Consider the following 17,684-nt stretch of genomic DNA (forward strand, 5'->3'; position numbering starts at 1 on the left):
CTGGTCTCCCAGTTCCACGCAGACCGGGGAAACATGTTGCTTCTCCAACTCATGGTTCAACAATTTAGCCCATTCAGTAAGCATCCGACACCAGGGCCGTGGCCAACACTGGCCGCAATGCTGACCCCACCACCGTATACATGGGGCGGGCAACCGCCTCAGCTCTTCTGTCGCTAGGGTCCTTGAAAGCAGGTCAACTGGAGGAGACGTCAATTTTTCTCAGGAAACTCTCCTCAAAAGGGGTAATGCACCGCTATCCGTCTCGGGACTGAAAAGGCTCACTGCGGACTTCCCCACTCCTTGTAAATAAACTTATCAAAATAAGTTAAGTAGGGAAACACCTTAGCCGCGCAGGCCAGCTTGTGGGACCCAAAAAGGGACCAACACCTCTGTAGATGACCCGCCATATCCTCCATCTTTAGGGTATCCAGCACTGCAGTGATAAGTGCTCCTACTAGCACTTTATCCTGTGCTGCGCCGACCGAGTCATCCTCACTGTCCGAACGGTGCTGGTGCCGCAGTGGGACCCAAGTCTGAATCAGAGCTTCCCCCAAAATACAGTGGGGGGGGGGGGGCGTTTACACACCCCCCTTGCGCCCGCACACCGCTTCCACCCTGGCAACAAAGGACTCCAGGCCTGCCAACAGAGCATCCATAAGCATAGTGCATGAGGAACCAGTTGCAATAACAGGGATGTTTGGGGAAGAAGCACCAGCTTCTGACACCATGCTGACCCACACTCGCCTGTCATCACTAGGGGTTTAAGGCAAGCAACACAAAACGCCCACTCTCCTAGCTGCCACAGACCGAGGGGCCCCCCGCAGGACTCGTCACCCTTACCAAGGTACTGCGCTGTGCTGCCGCTATCCGCTCTCCCCTGTGCCAGCCACGAGGTGTTCTGTGTAAGTTTCGTATTGTTCCAGAATGAACCAGCCACACAGCATTAGAGGTAAAACAAACTTAGGCTACTAGAAAATGTCCGCCAGCCACCTCACCAAAAAAGAGCACTGGGAAAATGGCTGCCGGACTTGCACAAAGTGGCCAAATAAAAAAAAAAAAAAATCATATTTTTTTCTTAACAGCTTACCTGCAAAATCATTTTCTTTTGAGGTAAATCACGGGACATAGAGGTCCCTCCCTTCTTCTAATACTTATATTGCTTGGCTACAAAACTGAGGTACCTCCAGTAGGGGGAGGGGTTATATGGTGTATTGAACTTCCTGTTTGGGGTGTGCCAGTGTCCAATCGTCTAGTGATAGTAATTACAGATGGGTTATAGGTTATCACTAGGCGATTGGACACTGGCACACCCCAAACAGGAAGTTCAATCCACCATATAACCCCTCCCCCTAATGGAGGTACTTCAGTTTTGTAGTAAAGCAATATAAGTATATTATAAGAGGGGAGGGACCTCTGTGTCCCGGGATGTACCTCAAAAGAAAAGGATTTTTTACAGTTAAGACATTATAAAAATCCTATTTTCTTTCTCGTACATCACGGGACACAGAGACTCCGTAATTACTGATGGGTTGTCCCAGATCAATGCTATCCGAGGGGAGGGGAACCACACAACATAGGGTGTAATCAGACCTGAGGACCCTGTACCGCTGCCTGCAGCACACTACACCCAAAGGCGATGTCCTCATGCCTTCTCACATCCGCCTGATAAAATTTGGTGAATGTATGGACTGATGACCAGGTTACGGCCTTGCAGATTTGAGCCATGGTGATGCACCGCCCATGAAGCACTAATAGGCCCAGTGGAGTGCGCCTTGATCTGAAAAGGCTGAATCTTTTGCTTCAAACCATAAGCTTGAACAATTACTTGTCGAATCCATTTAGCAATGGTAGATTCCGATGTTGCCTGTCCTCTTAGGACCCTCTGGCAATACGAACAAAACATCAGTTTAGCAAACCTGAGTAGTCGCTTCCAGATAGGCTTTGACTGCTCTCGCTACATCCAATCCAGAATGTAGTGACTTCTCTTCCATAGAGCAGGGATTTGGAAAAAAGGAAGTCAGAACAATATCTTGGTTTAGATGAAAACCTGAGACCAACTTTCGGTAGAAAACTAGGATGAGGGCATAACACCACTCTATCCTTGTGCATTATCAGATACGGTTCTTTACAAGAGGGCCGCTAATTCTGATACTCTGACAAGAAATGGCCACCAGAAAAATGAATTTCCTTGTCAACAGAACTAAGGGAATTTGACGTATCGGTTCAAAGGCTGCTTCTGTAAAGCTGACAGAACCAAAATTCAAATCCCAGGGGTTCAGAGGGGCCCTAACTGGAGGATTAAGGTGTGTTACCCCTTGTATAAAGCTTCGGACCAAAGAAAGCGAAGCAAGTGGACGTTGAAACAGAACCGATAAGGCCGAGACTTAGCCCTTGATGGTACTCAAGGCCAGTTTCACCTCTAAACCATTTTGCAGAAATGCAAGGATTCTGCTTATGACATTTTCTGGGGTGCCAACCCCTGGATTCATACTCTTTCCCGACTATGATAAATCATTCTGGAAGCTGGCTTTCTTGCATTAACCACTTGCCGACCGCCGCACGCCGATGTATGTCGGCAGAATGGCACGGGCAGGCATAAGGGCTTACATGTACGTCCCTTGCCTCCCGCGGGTCGGGGGCCCGATCATTCATTCATGGCCACCCCCTCGCGATCGCTCCCGGCGAATGAAAATGTCCGGTGACATCACTTCCTCTCCTGTAATGTAAACACAGGAGAGGAAGTGATGTATTCTCTCCTCCGTGTCGGTAGTTTTCGTTCCGGCACCAAGGAGAGAGCATCGGTGAGTTGCACAAGCACTACACTACACAGTAGAACATGCCAGGCACACTCACACCCCCCCTTTAACCCCCGATCACCCCCCAATTACCCCTGCCCCCCCAGTCACAGTGACACCAATTGCTTTTTTTTTATTTATTTTTTGCATTGGTGTCATTTGTGACTGTAATAACTGTTAAGGCAGTTAGGGTTAGCCCCCTTTAGTTCTAATGTGCCCCCCTAACCCCCCCAATAAAGGTTTAACCCCGTGATCACCCCCCGTCGCCAGTGTCACTAAGGCAGGGTTCACATTGCAGCGGTTTATGAGAACGAATGTGATTCGCACCGCACTGCAGTGCAAATCACATCCGATCTCTGTGCGATTCGAGTTCAGCCATTCGCCGCACCCGCCGCAAATTCGCACGGGACCCTTTTTTTGGCCCGCAGCAGAATCGGATCGCATGGGTGTTCACACCATGCGATCCGAGTTTGCAGATCGCACTGCGATATGCGAACTGATCTGGGGGTGTCAGTAACATTTCACTGACACTCCCAGCAGTTCGCATAGGGCAGTGTGAACTGCCGCCGGGAGGCATGCGATGCGGGAACCCGCCGCGGATTCGTGGCGTTCCCGCATCGCTCCAGTGTGAACCCAGCCTAATAAGCGATCATTTTTCTGATCGCCGTATTAGTGTCACAGGTGACGCTAGTTAGGCAGGTATTTAGGTTCGCCGCAGCTTTTTATAGCGCCAGGGACCCCCATATACTACCGCATAAAGCCCCCTGATTGCCCCCTAGTTAACCCTTTCACCAGTGATCACCATATAACTGTTACAGGTGACGCTGGTTGGTTAGTTATTTTTTTATAGTTTCAGGGCACCCGCCATTTATTACCTAGTCTCACTAGTGTACCCCTAAATTTAGGGGTGTCTACTTTCCAAAATGGGGTCATTTGGGGGGGGGTTTGTGCCATCTTGGCATTTTATGGCCTTCAAAACTGTAACGCCCTTAGAAAGCCTGAAGGCGGTGCTTGGTTTTCGGGGGCCCGTACGCAGCTAGGCTCCCAAAAAGTCCCACATATGTGGTATCCCCGTACTCAGGAGAAGCAGCAGAATTTATTTTGGGGTGTCATTTCACATATGCCCATAGCATGTGTGAGCAATATATCATTTAGTGACAACTTTGTGTAAAAAAAAAAAAAAATTTTTTTTTGTCATTCAATCGCTTGAGGCAAAAAAATAAAATATTCAATGGGCTCAACATGCCACTTATCAATTTCCTCAGGGTGTCTACTTTCCAAAATGGGGTCATTTGGGGGGGTTTTGTACTGCCCTGCCATTTTAGCACCTCAAGAAATGAGATAGGCAGTCGTAAACTAAAAGCTGCGTAAATTCCAGAAAACGTACCTTAGTTTGTAGATGTGACAACTTTTGCGCAAACCAATAAATATACAATTGACTTTTTTTTTTACCAAAGACATGTGGCTGAATACATTTTGGCCTAAATGTATGACTAAATTTTAGTTTATTGGATTTTTCTAATAACAAAAAGTAGAAAATATCATTTTTTTTCAAAATTTGCGGTCTTTTTACGTTTATATCGCAAAAAATTAAAATCGCAGAGGCAATCAAATACCATCAAAAGAAAGCTCCATTTGTGGGAAGAAAAGGACGCAAATTTTGTTTGGGTACAACATTGCATGACCGCGCAATTACCAGTTAAAGCAGCGCAGTGCCAAATTGTAAAAAGACCTCTGGTCATTTACCAGCAAAATGGTCCGGTCTGAAGGTGGTTAATCAAGGTAGATAGACATCACAGGACCCGAAAGCCCACGATTCTTCAGAAGGTGGGTTTCAATAGCCAAACCATTTAAATTTAGAGTTTGCAAGGTAGGATGGAATACCGGTCCCTGGGACAGCAGGTCGATGGGGCGGTAGGGTCCAAGGAGAGAGTCTACCGCCATCTTCACTATTTCTGCATACCAAGCTCTTCTGGGAAACCAGAAGCACAGACTTCTCCTGCCTGATCCTGCAAAGAAGTCTAGGCAGTAACAATAGGAGGGAATGCATAAATCAGAACTGATGCCATGGAGTTACCAATGCATCTGTCCCGCATTCAAGAGGATCCCTCATTCTTGACACAAAGTTGTCAACGCTGTTGAACCTGGACGCAAAGGGAGCTACATCCGGAAACCCCCCCCCTTGTTCCAGGCCGATAGGATACGGTTCTGCAGTAGCCTTGAATGAGACTGAGCGTAGGGAACTGCTTCAAAATGAAGCCATCATCTTCCCCCAACAACCTCATACAAAGACGAATAGAAGACCCTTCTTTGCCCTGACTAACTGAATCAGTTCTTATAGCACTGATCTTTGCTTGGGGTAGGAATACCCTCTGCTGGGCTGGATCTATGACCAGACCCAAATACTCTAGTCTTCTTACTGGTTTTAAAGAAGACTTCTCCAAGTTGAGAACCCAACCTAGGCATTCGAGGTAGTCTATTGTGGTGACCAAAATTTTGGTCCAGGTGGGCTACCAACTGGTCTATCAAGAGCAAGTCGTCTAGGTATGCTATTATTGTTATACCTTGGGCCCTTAATCTGACCAGAGGAGGGGCCAAGATCTTTGTAAACACCCGAGGTGCACTAGCTAGCCCGAAAAGACAGACCTATAAACTGAAAGTGGCGTTTTTCTACTTCGAAACGCAGGAATTTTTGATGAGCAGGGAAAATGGGTACATGCAGGTACACATCCTTGATGTCTATTGATGCCAGAAGTTCTCCTTGTAAGATGGAGATTAACGATCGGATCAATTCCATGCGAAAGGACTGTTTCTTTAGAAGTCTGTTTAGATCTTTGAGATCTAGAATGGGTCTGACATCTCCGTTTGGCTTTAGTACTGTGAAAAGGTTTGAATAAAACCCCCATTCCCTGCTCTTGCATGGGAACTACTATGATAACTTTTTGCGAGAATAGTCGCTCCAACACTAGGAGAGACTCTCTCTGGGTACTTTTGATCTGAGGAAATGAGGAGAAGGGAATTCTAGTTTGTAATCTAGAGTTATTGTGGAGACCACCCATTTGTCCCGAAATTCCTACTGCCAGAGTCCTGAGAACTTTAGTAGTCTTCCCCCCCCACTCGAGTGAGCGGGGGGCGCCCCTTCATAAGGAGGTCTTAGCGTTTTGCCTTGAAGACCTTCTCCTCCAGGACTTTTGTCCCTGGGGTTGATTCTGAGTTTTAACCTTTGAGCCTGACTGAGGAGGCCGTTGTGACTGCCTGGAGGCCGATGACCCTGGCACTGGAGAAAGCGCCCGTTTAAAGGAGAGAAATTTACTCCTTTTCTTGACTGGTAAAAGGGTGCTTTTCCCACTAGAGATCCTTTGGATTTAATTGTCCAAATACTCTCCAAACTGTTTTGCACCACGAAAGGGAAAACCCGCCAGGAGTTTCTTGCATGGTGATTCGACTGACCTATTTTTCAGCCATAACATTCTACGCATGTGTACCAATCCAAGGGTAAGGCGAGAGGTCTGAACGATAGGATCTCTGATGGCATTAACAGCAAAACACAAAGCCGCTGGTAGGTTAGCTAACCTCCGGGCTTGCTGTTCAGGTAAAACTAAGCACCATTTTAACATGGTCTCAAATATTGACAGATTTCAATTGCTACCACTGCAGGTTGAGCTACTGAACCTGCAAAAGGAAGAAAAACTTCTTTTAATAGGAATTCCATTTTCTTATTTGGATCCCTAAACATCTGAGCATTGTCAACAGGACAAGTCAGGCTTTTGTTTACGGAGGAAATGGAGGCGTCAACTGCCGGTATACCCCACATCTTAGTAAATTTTTCCTCCATAGGATAAAGTGTAGAAATCTTTTTTTAGGGGGAAAAAAAAAAAAGAAAAAAAAAAAAAAAAAAAAATGTTTACCTGGGTGATCCCATTCAGAATAGATAAGCTTTTCCAGAAAACCATTAACAGGAAAAGCATGTGCAGTTTGAGGAGGTTTCAGTGAACCTAGAGAAGTGGGTTCTTTAACTGACTCAGGTACGGGCAACTTAAACATGGAACAGACCAATCCAGCAAGGATTTGAGCCAACATTTTCTCATCCCGAGAAGCTGAAGAGGGCCCTTCTCCACTAGATTCTTCAGAAGTGGAATCATCAGTTTCCTCTGAGGGGTATTCCTCTCCTTTATCCCAGAGTTCCTCACTCTGAGGGTCCTGGGTGACAGAGGGGGGGCCTAGTGCATTTTCTTCCACTGAGTCAAGATGCGATTAAGGCCACTAATCTTTCCTCTAAACCATTTAAGGTTGAAGAAAAAAACCTCCTGTGTAATGTGCACAGGGGCTGAAGTGCTAGAAGTAGCTGCAGCCCCTGACCCCGACGGCTCTCACTGGCCAGCCTCCCCGGGTCCTGCAGGTGGGAGTCCTCAGAGCCTGAAGACCCCTTAGAGCCCCTATTCTTTAGGGGTACTTGTACCTCTTTTACCAATAGTGCAAAGCAACATAAAAAGGTAGAGGTACGACAAAAAAAAAAAAAAAAAAAAATGCACTGACTGCTGAGCACTTTATTCAGCAACTGCCGCTGCTACTAAGACTCAGTTTGGTAAATGCTGCCTGGGAATGCCCCTCTTCCACACTCACATGCACCTGTCAGCTCCGTGTCCCTCCATAGGCTGTGTGCATCTGAAAAAGAGTGCACTTTAAAGCCCGTGTAGCCTAGTGCTCCGCCCCCCCCTCCTCCGACCACTTCCGCCACCCCCCCACTTTTTAAAAATGAGCGTTACCCACGTGAGCAGAGGCTCTAACCCTGCTGGCAAGCGTGGCTGGAGGAGCATAGAGCGTGGACACCAAGCAGACAGATCAGGCATGAAAGCCCCCGGTGGCGAATATAGGCATAGCACACATTTACTTAAAAGGAGAAAACCTACTAGAATTCGAAAAATTCTTGGAGTCTCCCTTACCTTATCCAGCTGCAGGGTTTGATTAACAGACCCAATCTTCACCTCACAGTGGGCTTCGTTAGGAAAAAAACCTTCAGGAGACTGGGGCCCCCTTGAATAGGGGAATCCACAGTTCTGGGCCCGTAAAGCACCCTGCCAGGAACATGGCTGGGAAAAAAAAAAAATAATAAAAAAAAACACCACACTAATACTGGGTCCCAGGATCCAGCTCTCTAAAAAGAGAAGCGTTTACAGGTAAAACCTTGTTTCTTCGGACACGAGGCCCGGGTATCCAATTTGGCCTTGAAAAGACACCTTGAATGGATCCGGTTGCATAGCTGGCCCCAGTAAGCATATTCCAGCGGAGCTCAGCACAGCACATCTTTACTTGTGACCAACACCTAAGACACTGGCGAAACAACTGAGGTACCTCCAGTAGGGGGAGGGGTTATATGGGGGATTGAACTTCCTGTGTAGGGTGTTCTAGTGTCGAATCACCTAGTGATAACCCATCAGTAATTACCGAGTCTGAGTCCCGTGATGTATGAGAAAGGAAACTGGCTGTGGCCACAGGAAAATGGCAGCGGCCAGCCCATATGGCATACACACCATATCCCACCATGGCCTAAAAACAGGGAAAAAGATGAGCGGACCACCAACGCCCAGCACAGCCCCCTGCCGGGACTCAGAGCCCCCCCCCCCCCCAGAAGATCCTCAGCCAGGTACATGCACCACACCCCCTATGCCCAGCTACACAGCGACCCATAGCATGGAGGGGAGGTTTGAAAGGGAGAAGGGGAGACCCCCTAGTCGACCTCCCAGGAAATGTCCAGCTGCTCCATCCTGCCGAGACAGGTGGAACCATACTTACCCATTCTGTAGGGACGGCTGGACCCATTCCACGGACAGACCCATCACCTGAGCAGTATGAGGCAGCTGTCAGCCATGGCACACTGACATGGAAAGCAGTAGACGTGGCTGACCCAGCGCGTAGCTAAGGTCTGCTCATGCTCGATGGCCAGGCTGGGAAGACTACTAGGATCTGTATTACCTAGCCCGGCTGTCGATTTTTTTTTTTTTTTATTCCTGTGAAATACAAACACACACGGGTATCCTTCTACACTAGGCAGAAAAAGCTGCTAGAAGCAGAGTGAGGGGTTATAGCCAGTAGGACCATCCCTTGGGCAGTACTGTGCAGTTTTGCCTTTTTACATGTTCTGACAGTGCTCTCTTAAAAGGTGGCAATATAACCCTAAGGTTAAGATTAAAAAAGGTGCTGTGTACGTCAAAGAAAGAAAGAGAAAAGGGAACTTTTGCCATTTAAAATCTTTGGATATACTTATCCAGATTGTCTCCAAATAACTGGTCATCAAAAAGGGAAAGTGGCCAATTACTTTTTGTATGGCGCTTCGGCTGACTATCTTACAGCCATAGGATTCTATGCACATGTACCAGCCTTAGCATGAGCCGTGAGGCCTGGAGAATTCAAACTTTCATAGCATCAACTGTAAAAAAAAAAAAAACACTACTAACATGCCAGCCAAACCCTGCACCTGCTGATGAATAACTTTGGAGTACCTCTATAAATCTGGTACTTGAAGCCTACGGCACATGGAATTCCCAGGCGGTCTCCCATGCAAGTACTTAACAGGCCTGACCCTGCTTAGCCTTCAAGATCAGACGAGACTGGGCGCTTTCAGGATGATGTGGCCGTAGGCCTCTGAAGGCCAGTGCAGGTTTGAATGACTGAACCTGGGGGTGAATTCTTTTTTTTAATTAACTCCAACTAATCTGTTGGACCCTTTAACATATGAGCATTGTCTACTGGACAAGTCAGGTCTTTGTTTACAAAGGCTATAGTAGCATTAATTGCTGGAACTCCCCATAAAACCCTTCCTCCATAAAGTATTAAGCACCTTTTCAGTGAAAAAAAAAAAAAAAAACAGCTTTATCTGGGTGCTCACTCAGAATACATAAGCTCATCAACTGACTGCGTTACTGGAAGTAAAAATGCAGAGCAATTCAGTGAGCGACTGAAAACAACCTTTCCTGCGAGCTTGATACTTCGCATCAGGTTCTACTGAAGAAGACATCAGCCTTTTCCTGGTCCTAGAGAGAAAGTTTACCATCTCTTGCTCCTTGTTCCTCAAAATGAGGGTGCTGAGCAAAGGATGGGGAGCTGTTATGCTTAGTCCCACTCTGGAATGCAATTAAAGCATCAAACTTATTTTAAAAACAAAGTGGCTGAAGAAAAGAAAAGAAAAAAAAGAAAAAAAAAAAAAAAAAGAAAAATCGCACATCACTTTTCAGCAATATACACAGGGCCTGCAGTGTTTAAGAGTAGCAGCAACACTTGCCCCTCCTGGCGGTTCACCGTGACCAGACATATTGCTCTCAGGGGAGGATGCCATCTTACTGGGATGGATCTAGGCTTCCATGTGACTGAATAAGTCTTTATAGAGCCCTTTGAGGTGTTTTTACACCCCCCCTACCATAGCCTGATGCACAAGCAGAGGTACTAGAAAGAATGCATATACTGCTTGAGCTATAGTTCAGCACAGTTGCCGCTATTAATACCCAGCCTGATACAGCAGTAAAAATGCATCAAAGGAAATGCCACCAAGTGTCACCAAACCTGTTCATGCCACCTCTTTGCTCTTGCTCCACAGCCTGCAGTAACAAACCATGTGCTTTTAAAAACTTGTCTTACGTTTGGGCACTTGATCCGGTCTTAAAAAAAAAAAAAACAAAAAAAAAAACACTAAGCTCCACAAAGGGGAGATTATCAGCACAGGGGGTTGATAAGCGGGGAGAAAACCCCCTCAAGCTTAGCGGAGGTCCTGCTGTCTGGCTGGAGAAAAGCATTTCAGCTCTGACACGGCGCGGTTTCCAGCATGAGGCAGTGAGTCCGCTCAATACAGCACCCGGTGGCGACACATAGGCACAACAACATTTTACAGACTTAAAAAGGAGACATTCATAAGAAATTTCCTAAAAAATCTCATAGAAAACTTCATTTACCTTTCCTGCCACAGGGTTGTCTGTGGTAAAACCAACAGACCCAATCTTCACCCTTCACGGTGGGTTCCATTAAACCTTCAGGAGCTGGGGATCCTAGACAAAACCCACAAAAACCTGGACCTGCAACAGTACCCTGCCAGTAAAACTTTATGGCCTTACTACCAAAAGTACTGGATCCCAATGGTCCAGCTCTCAAAAAAAAAAAAAAAAAAAAAAAAAAAAGAGGAGCATTCACAAGGAAAAACCTAGTTTCTTTGGATATGAGGCCCGAGTATCATTCAATTTGGCTAAAAGAGACACTTTGAATGGATCCAGTCAGCATGGCTATTCCCAGCAAGAATTGCTCCAGTGGAGCTTACAGCACATCTTCACTCATGATCAACACCTTAGACACTGGCAAAAAAAATAAAAAAAAAAATAAAAACACACGGAGGTACTCCCACCAGTGGGAGGGGTTATATAGGGAGTGCACTTTTTAATTTAGGGCATGCCAGTGTCCAATACCTGAAGGTGGCCTATAACCCACATAGTAACTACTATGGCTCTTTGTCTCATGATGTATGATATTAGATTCAGTTCACGAACACAAGGCGCGGCCATCTTCCCTGCCCTGACACATTCAGATTGGGAAGAGCAGTATAAAATGAGCCTTAGGAGAACCTGTCGACTCAGATAGGGGTTTCTGCCCCCTGACTACCACATGAGAGGTCAGCTAAATGTAAAAAAAATAAAAAAATAAAAAACCCTTGATGTTTAAAACACATTCTTGTAGATACATTTCATAATATTACATATACAAAAAGTTCAGAATAGCATGATTTACATTACACAACCCCATGGGAAAATTTGCCTCAGTTAGCGACCGGTCATATCACAAATTAATGAACCAAGGTACCACTGTATTTACTAGAATGCAGCATCAATCTGATGCTGCATCTGCCCCCTGCTGCCTCTACACTGAGAACTGAGCAAACTAATCACTCAAATCTTAGCTCTTAACAGAGAGCTATGACTGTCAGCCATCAGCTCTCTGCACCTAAAGCTTTTATTGGAGTGCTGGGCTGGGGAGGGGAGTGAGCAGCTTGCTCAGTCTCCCAGCAGAGCAGCTAAGAGGCTAAGACAGCTACTGGTCCAGGCATCTGGGTAGAACCTGACTGTAGTCAGGATCTTTCCGCAACCTGGACCAGCTGAGTGACTCAGCGGACAGCGGGCTTTGGCGTGCTGTCAAATGAAAAGGGGTCATGGAAATACAGAAGAAAATGTACATTTAAAGAGGAAGTAAACCCTCAGATACATGTTTAGCTTGTCAGATACTACTTAACACAGGCAGCTGATCGCTGCCTAAGAAAGTGCACTTACTTGTTTAGTTTTGATAAAAATCGCCTTTTTATGGTCCATGACGTCATGCGCGATTGCGCAGTATGGACTTTCAAATGTGGCATGTATCCTTTGCCGCGTGTGTTTTTTCGGCTTGCCTGCATTGTAATGTAAGTGAGATTCTCCTCTGACTGGCACAGAGGAGAAGTCTCGCGATGTAGATATCATTCTGCTCTTTCTGATACTCCCCCTTGTGACTGAACAAGACGTCACGCAGGGGAGTGAATCAGAGCAGAGAAAATAGAAAACCAAATTTTCTGCCTTGATCGGCATTTCATGTGATGAAATGCTGTTGCCGTAGTAACGGCAATCGAGATCGAGGCTTGGTTATGACGCTATGGCGCATGTGCGAGGTTTCGTGAGGGACACCAACTAAGGGCGGAAATGACGTCGGCAAAAGCTTCTAAAATCAGCACTAACAATGGCGCGGGCGATACCCGGAAGATAGTGTAATAAAAAACTTCTAAAAAAGGTATTTATAACGCTCGTTTTTGGATTATTTATAGATATTATGATTGCTGATGTTAATAAATATCCAAACATTTGAAAATTAGAATTTTTTTGGCGGGGTTTACTTCCTCTTTAATCCATATGAGAAATACAGCCAAAAGCTTTGGCCATTTTACTCCTTTAACACACTAGCTGGAAACGTTCCATTTCTATTTACCTTAATGTCCCCCATTTGGTAGATAAATAGGTTACAATAGCATCTGAAGTCTGAGATAAGCACTGTAGCCCAAATGAACACTTACTTGTTTTTCTCTTGTACTGGGTAATGCCTGCTCAACAGTTGAAAAGCAATTTGAGAGTTTCCACAGCCAGGGCTCAGCATTTTTATCTTGATGCTGAAGCCATCCAATAGTCTTAGCACACAAGTTTGCTTTCTCCTTCTCTTCCATCATAAATCCATGTGCAGCACTTCAGCATCCCATAACTCCTCTTTTCTTTCATCATTCCTTCCTTCAAATGCAACAAAAATAAAAATAAACACATACGTTATATAAACAAGTGAAAATAGAATAGTAGGCTAATATTACCCTTCCCCATCAGAGGACCCCTTTCACACTGATGTGGTGCAGTGCACCAACAGGTTTGTTGCAGGTTAGCTGTGCTTTCCCATAGCATAGTTTTATTATGTCCCACGGTTTTAGGGCGCCTTCTCAAAGCACACGAAAACCATGGGACATAAAGAACCCTATGGGAAAACACAGCCAACAAGCACAAAAACAGTACGCTGCACTACACCCGGGGTGTGGTGAAACGCACCACATCAGTGTGAAAGAGGCCCAAGGAATTCAGTTCTATTCAAGCAATTGTGTAAAAACCTAATCTCACAAGATTACGAACACCCCTAACATTTTTGTAAATATCTCAGGGGTTGACAAATTTGCTTTGAATTTAGGAGCCAGTTTTTGTTTTTTTCCAGCTCCCGGGGTAAGGCCACTCATTTTCACCCACTATCCCTAACTCACAATGGAGCACCCAGTCAATAACTATTGAAACGCTGTTACATCAGGGTTATGGGCTGACCAGAAAGATTAAGGCTGGCAACAGATGGAACTGGCTGGCACGTGGTACGTGGAACTGCCAGATGGAACCGGCAGGTGACACTATTGGCACTGGTTTGGAAGTGGCAGGTGGCCCTGGTTGGTGATGGCAGGTGGCACTGATTAACGGTGACATTGGGTGGTTGGCAGGTGGCACTGGTTGGTGGTGGCACTGGCAGGTGGTGGCAGTTGGCACTGGTTGGTGGTTGTAGGTGGTATTGATAGTCGGTGGCACCGATTAGTGGTGGCAGGTGGCACCGACACTGGCAGGTGGCACTGATTGGTGGTGGCAGGTTTCACACGGAGCACTGTTACTGAAATGTAACAGAGGAGCTGTCAGAATTGAGCTTAATGTCGGAATGGGCGGGACCCAGCCGGGGTGTGAAACTGACAAGTAACAGAGGTGGATATGTCAGATTTCAGCCTGATGTCGGGGTGGGCGGGACTCAACAGCTATCAAACACCAGCCAACAATTAGGCTGCTTAAGAAAAGAGGCGGGCCACATACACTTAGTGATCCGCCCAGATCCCATTGGCTGATGTTTGATAGCTGCTGGGTCCCGCCCAGCCCGGCATCAGGCTGAAATCTGACAGATCCGCCTCTCTGTTGCTTGTCAGTTTCACACACTTAGCGTGGCGCCGCTGAGTGTGGAGGAGGGAGGAGGGCGGCAGTCAGTGTTAATGTGCTGCATGTCTGGGGCATCGATAGTGAGTGGGCTGGTGGCAGCTTAGGCGCCAGGTTGCCATTTATGGTCACATTGGCGACCTGGCGCCTGGGGTTTGTCGAGCCCTGTATTATCTTATATCTTTTCAAGTGACAACACTGAAGAAATTACACTTTGCTACAATATGAAGTAGTGAGTGCACAGCTTGTATAACAGTGTAAATTTGCTGTTCCCCAAAATAACACAACCATCAATGTCTAAAAACTGCTAGCAACAGAAGGGAGTACAGCCTTAAGTAAAAATGTCCAAATTCAGCCCAAAGTGTCAATATTTGATGTGGCCACCATTATTTTCCATTACTGCCTTAACCCTCATGGGCATGGAGTTCACCAGAGCTTCACAGGTTGCTACTGGAGTCCTCTTCCGCTCCTCCATGAGGACATCACAAAGCTGGTGGATGTTAGAGACCTTGTACTCTTCCACCTTCCATTTGAGGATGCCCCACAGATGCTCAATATGGTTTAGGTCTGGAGACATGCTTGGCCAGTCCATCACCATTACTGTCAGCTTCTTTAGCAAGGCAGTGGTCATCTTGGAGGGGTGTTTGGGGTTATGTTGGAATCCTGCCCTGTGGCCCAGTCTCTGAAGAGGTGGGGAGGAATCATGCTCTACTTATGTCAGAGTACATGTTGGCATTCATGGTTCCCTCAATCAACTGTAGCTCCCAGTTCCAGCAGCACTCATGCAGCCCATGACCATGACACTCACACCATCATGCTTGACTGTAGGCAAGACACACTTGTCTTTGTGCTTCTCACCTGGTTGCTGCCACATAAGTATCTTGGTTTTATTAGACTACAGGACATTGTTCCAGTAATCCATAGTCCGCTTGTCTTCAGCAAACTGTTTGCGGGCGTTCTTGTGCATCATCTTTAGAAGAGGCTTCCTTCTGGGACTACAGCAATGCAAACCAATTTGATGCAGTGTGTGGCCTATGGTCTGAGCACTGACAGGCTGACTCCACACCCAGTTAACCTCTGCAACAATGTTAGCAGCACCGCGTGTGCGAGGACGCGCATGTGCCCGTCTGCGTGTGCAAGCAGCATGTATGTACGTGTGAGCATGCATCTGTATGCGTGTATGTTACTTTTAATCCGGACCACCCCCGCCCCCCCCCCCCCCCCCAATTCCTGCCCCATCAGAACTGCTTTTGTAGGGCTTGTGTGTGATTACAGCCAGGACTGCTGCTCCTCTGAAAAGCGATCCATGCACAGATAGCTTTCCAGAGGCATTTGAAAGGCAGTAAAAATTGCATTATGTTGCCTCCTCACCACCTGTTTTAAGCCCGTAAATGCAGCATCACTACACTGCAACTGTGCAATCCACACAGTTGCGGGGTAGTTTAAGTGCAGGTCCATTGACTCTGGGTATAACTCCAGCTGCAGCCACAGCATGTGTACACCCCCAGCTGCTCCCTCTGCAGTTAAAGGGAGAGAAATTTGGGGTGGCAAAAACTGAAAATTGTATCGTACTTACCGTAATTTTCTCTTCCTTGTGCCTATCCATGGCAGCATACTGGTGATAGAGCTCCGCCTCAACTGCTCCCTCAGGACAAGTTAATAGCATTAGTTAAAAGCATAGTCCCTCCCCCAACATTCTCTGTAATATAGAATAACGAGGGTGGGATCTTATGTTGCCATGGATAAGCACCAGGAAAGGAAAATTACACCAAGTACGATACAGTTTTAAGTTTTGCTGGTGCCTCCATGGAAGCATACTGGTAATAACTAGCTGACATGGGTGGGATATTGCTCAACAATAAACGTTGTGAGAGCACCTGGGTGAATATGGTAGTGTCTGAGGAAAGTATTGTGAGAAGGAGTAGTGGCCCTGCACACCGTCTCCAACATTAGCCCTTGCTGCCCAGGAAGTTGATACTGCCCTTGTAGAATGAGCATTTTCTCGGGAAGGAGGCTCCATATTCTTCACCCTATAAATCTTCGGGATTCATGTAGCAACCCAAGATGCCAGAGTTCTAATGGAATCTTCTTTACTCCTGTATTTACCGAATGGTACGATGAAAAGTCGCTCCGATTTCCTGAAGGGTCTGATGGCCTCTAGGTAGTCCCAGAGCACCCTGGATATGTCCAACTCGTGACAAGCACCCGAATCTACTTCGGTTAATACTGGAAGTGCCCAAGGTTCCAAAAGGTGGCTATGAGTAGCGACTTTAGGTGTGAACCCCAGAAGGAAACAAAGTTCCACTCTATAGGGAGGAAAAAAAAAAAAGTGGTCATCACCTATCCCTAAAGAGTGAAGTTCTGAAATACTTATGCCAGATGTAATGGCTAGCAGAAAAGCAGTCTTCAGTGTTAGATTCCATATTGTTACTTGTTCCACTGGAGCAAAGAGATGGACGGATAGGACTTCCAGAACCAAAGACAGATCACATTTTGGAAAAGACCGTCTGACAGGTGGGCGAATCTTTAATACTACCCTGAAGAAAGCAATTACTAAAGGCTCTTCCGCCCATCTTTTATTTGTTGCAGCAGAGATTGCTGCTACCTGCACTTTGAGGGAGCTTAAACCAAGTCTTAGATCGAGTCCTATCTGGAGAAAACCCAGAACATTTGATGTGGAAGGAAGAAATGGATCAAATCCATGTGTTATGGCAAATGTCAAAAACTTGTCCCATATTCTTGAATATATGGCATTGGTTGCCGACTTTCTGGCTTTTTAGGAGGGTTGATATGACTCCTGGAGAACATCCTAGGGACTCGAACCTTCGCCCCTCAACCTCCAGATTTGAAGATTCAGCTTCTGGGGGTTTGGATGAATTAGAGTGCCCTGCGACACAAGTTGAGGGAAAGGTGGGATACTGATTGGAGAGCTCATGCGGAGGCACATGGCTAGATGGAACCAGGGTCTCTTGGGCCAATATGCAAGAACTGCCAGCACCTGGCCCTTCTCTCCAAGAAGCCTCAAGAGGAATTTGAATATTAGTGGCCGGGGAGGAAAAGCGTATGCTGTGGTGAACCTCCAGGGGCATGACAGGGCATCCACTTCCATGGCTTGCCTATGTGGCAAACGAGAGAAGAATCTGGTTAGCTTGGCATTCTCCGGAGTGGCAAATAGGTCTCCTTGAGGGGGTTCCCAGAGGCTGGCAATTTGATAAAAGACCTGGGGATGAAGGGACCACTCGTTGTCCAGGAAGTTCCTGGACAGTTTGTCTGCTTCCGTGTTTAATCTGCCCGGAAGATACATTTCTCTGAGATCTTGTAGGTTCTTCTCTGCCCAGAGCATGATCAGTTCTACTTCTGAGGAGTGATCTGCTGTGCGTGGGCCCCTGCTTCTGCA

At 46.5% G+C, this 17,684-nt stretch overlaps 1 protein-coding gene and 1 pseudogene across 6 annotated transcripts in view; both read right to left on the minus strand.

Annotated features, from left to right (window-relative positions):
- Window positions 1-17,684, minus strand: part of MARF1 (meiosis regulator and mRNA stability factor 1) — a 502,817-nt gene that overhangs the window by 453,318 nt on the left and 31,815 nt on the right. For 5 of the 6 annotated variants that reach the window (XM_077448921.1, XM_077448922.1, XM_077448920.1 and 2 more), the window contains one exon: window positions 12,868-13,075. In XM_077448921.1, coding sequence (XP_077305047.1) covers window positions 12,868-13,017 — 150 coding nt within the window. In that variant the 5' untranslated portion in view covers window positions 13,018-13,075. The remainder of the gene's footprint in view (window positions 1-12,867; window positions 13,076-17,684) is intronic. The other variant, XM_077448919.1, reaches the window with a different exon arrangement.
- On the minus strand, window positions 9,317-9,435 carry LOC143925832 (5S ribosomal RNA; annotated as a pseudogene).

The sequence above is a fragment of the Lithobates pipiens genome, unplaced genomic scaffold (genome assembly GCF_037356315.1).
Source record: "Lithobates pipiens isolate NorthernLeopardFrog02 unplaced genomic scaffold, aLitPip1_a1.2 Scaffold_22, whole genome shotgun sequence".
Taxonomy (NCBI): domain Eukaryota; kingdom Metazoa; phylum Chordata; class Amphibia; order Anura; family Ranidae; genus Lithobates; species Lithobates pipiens.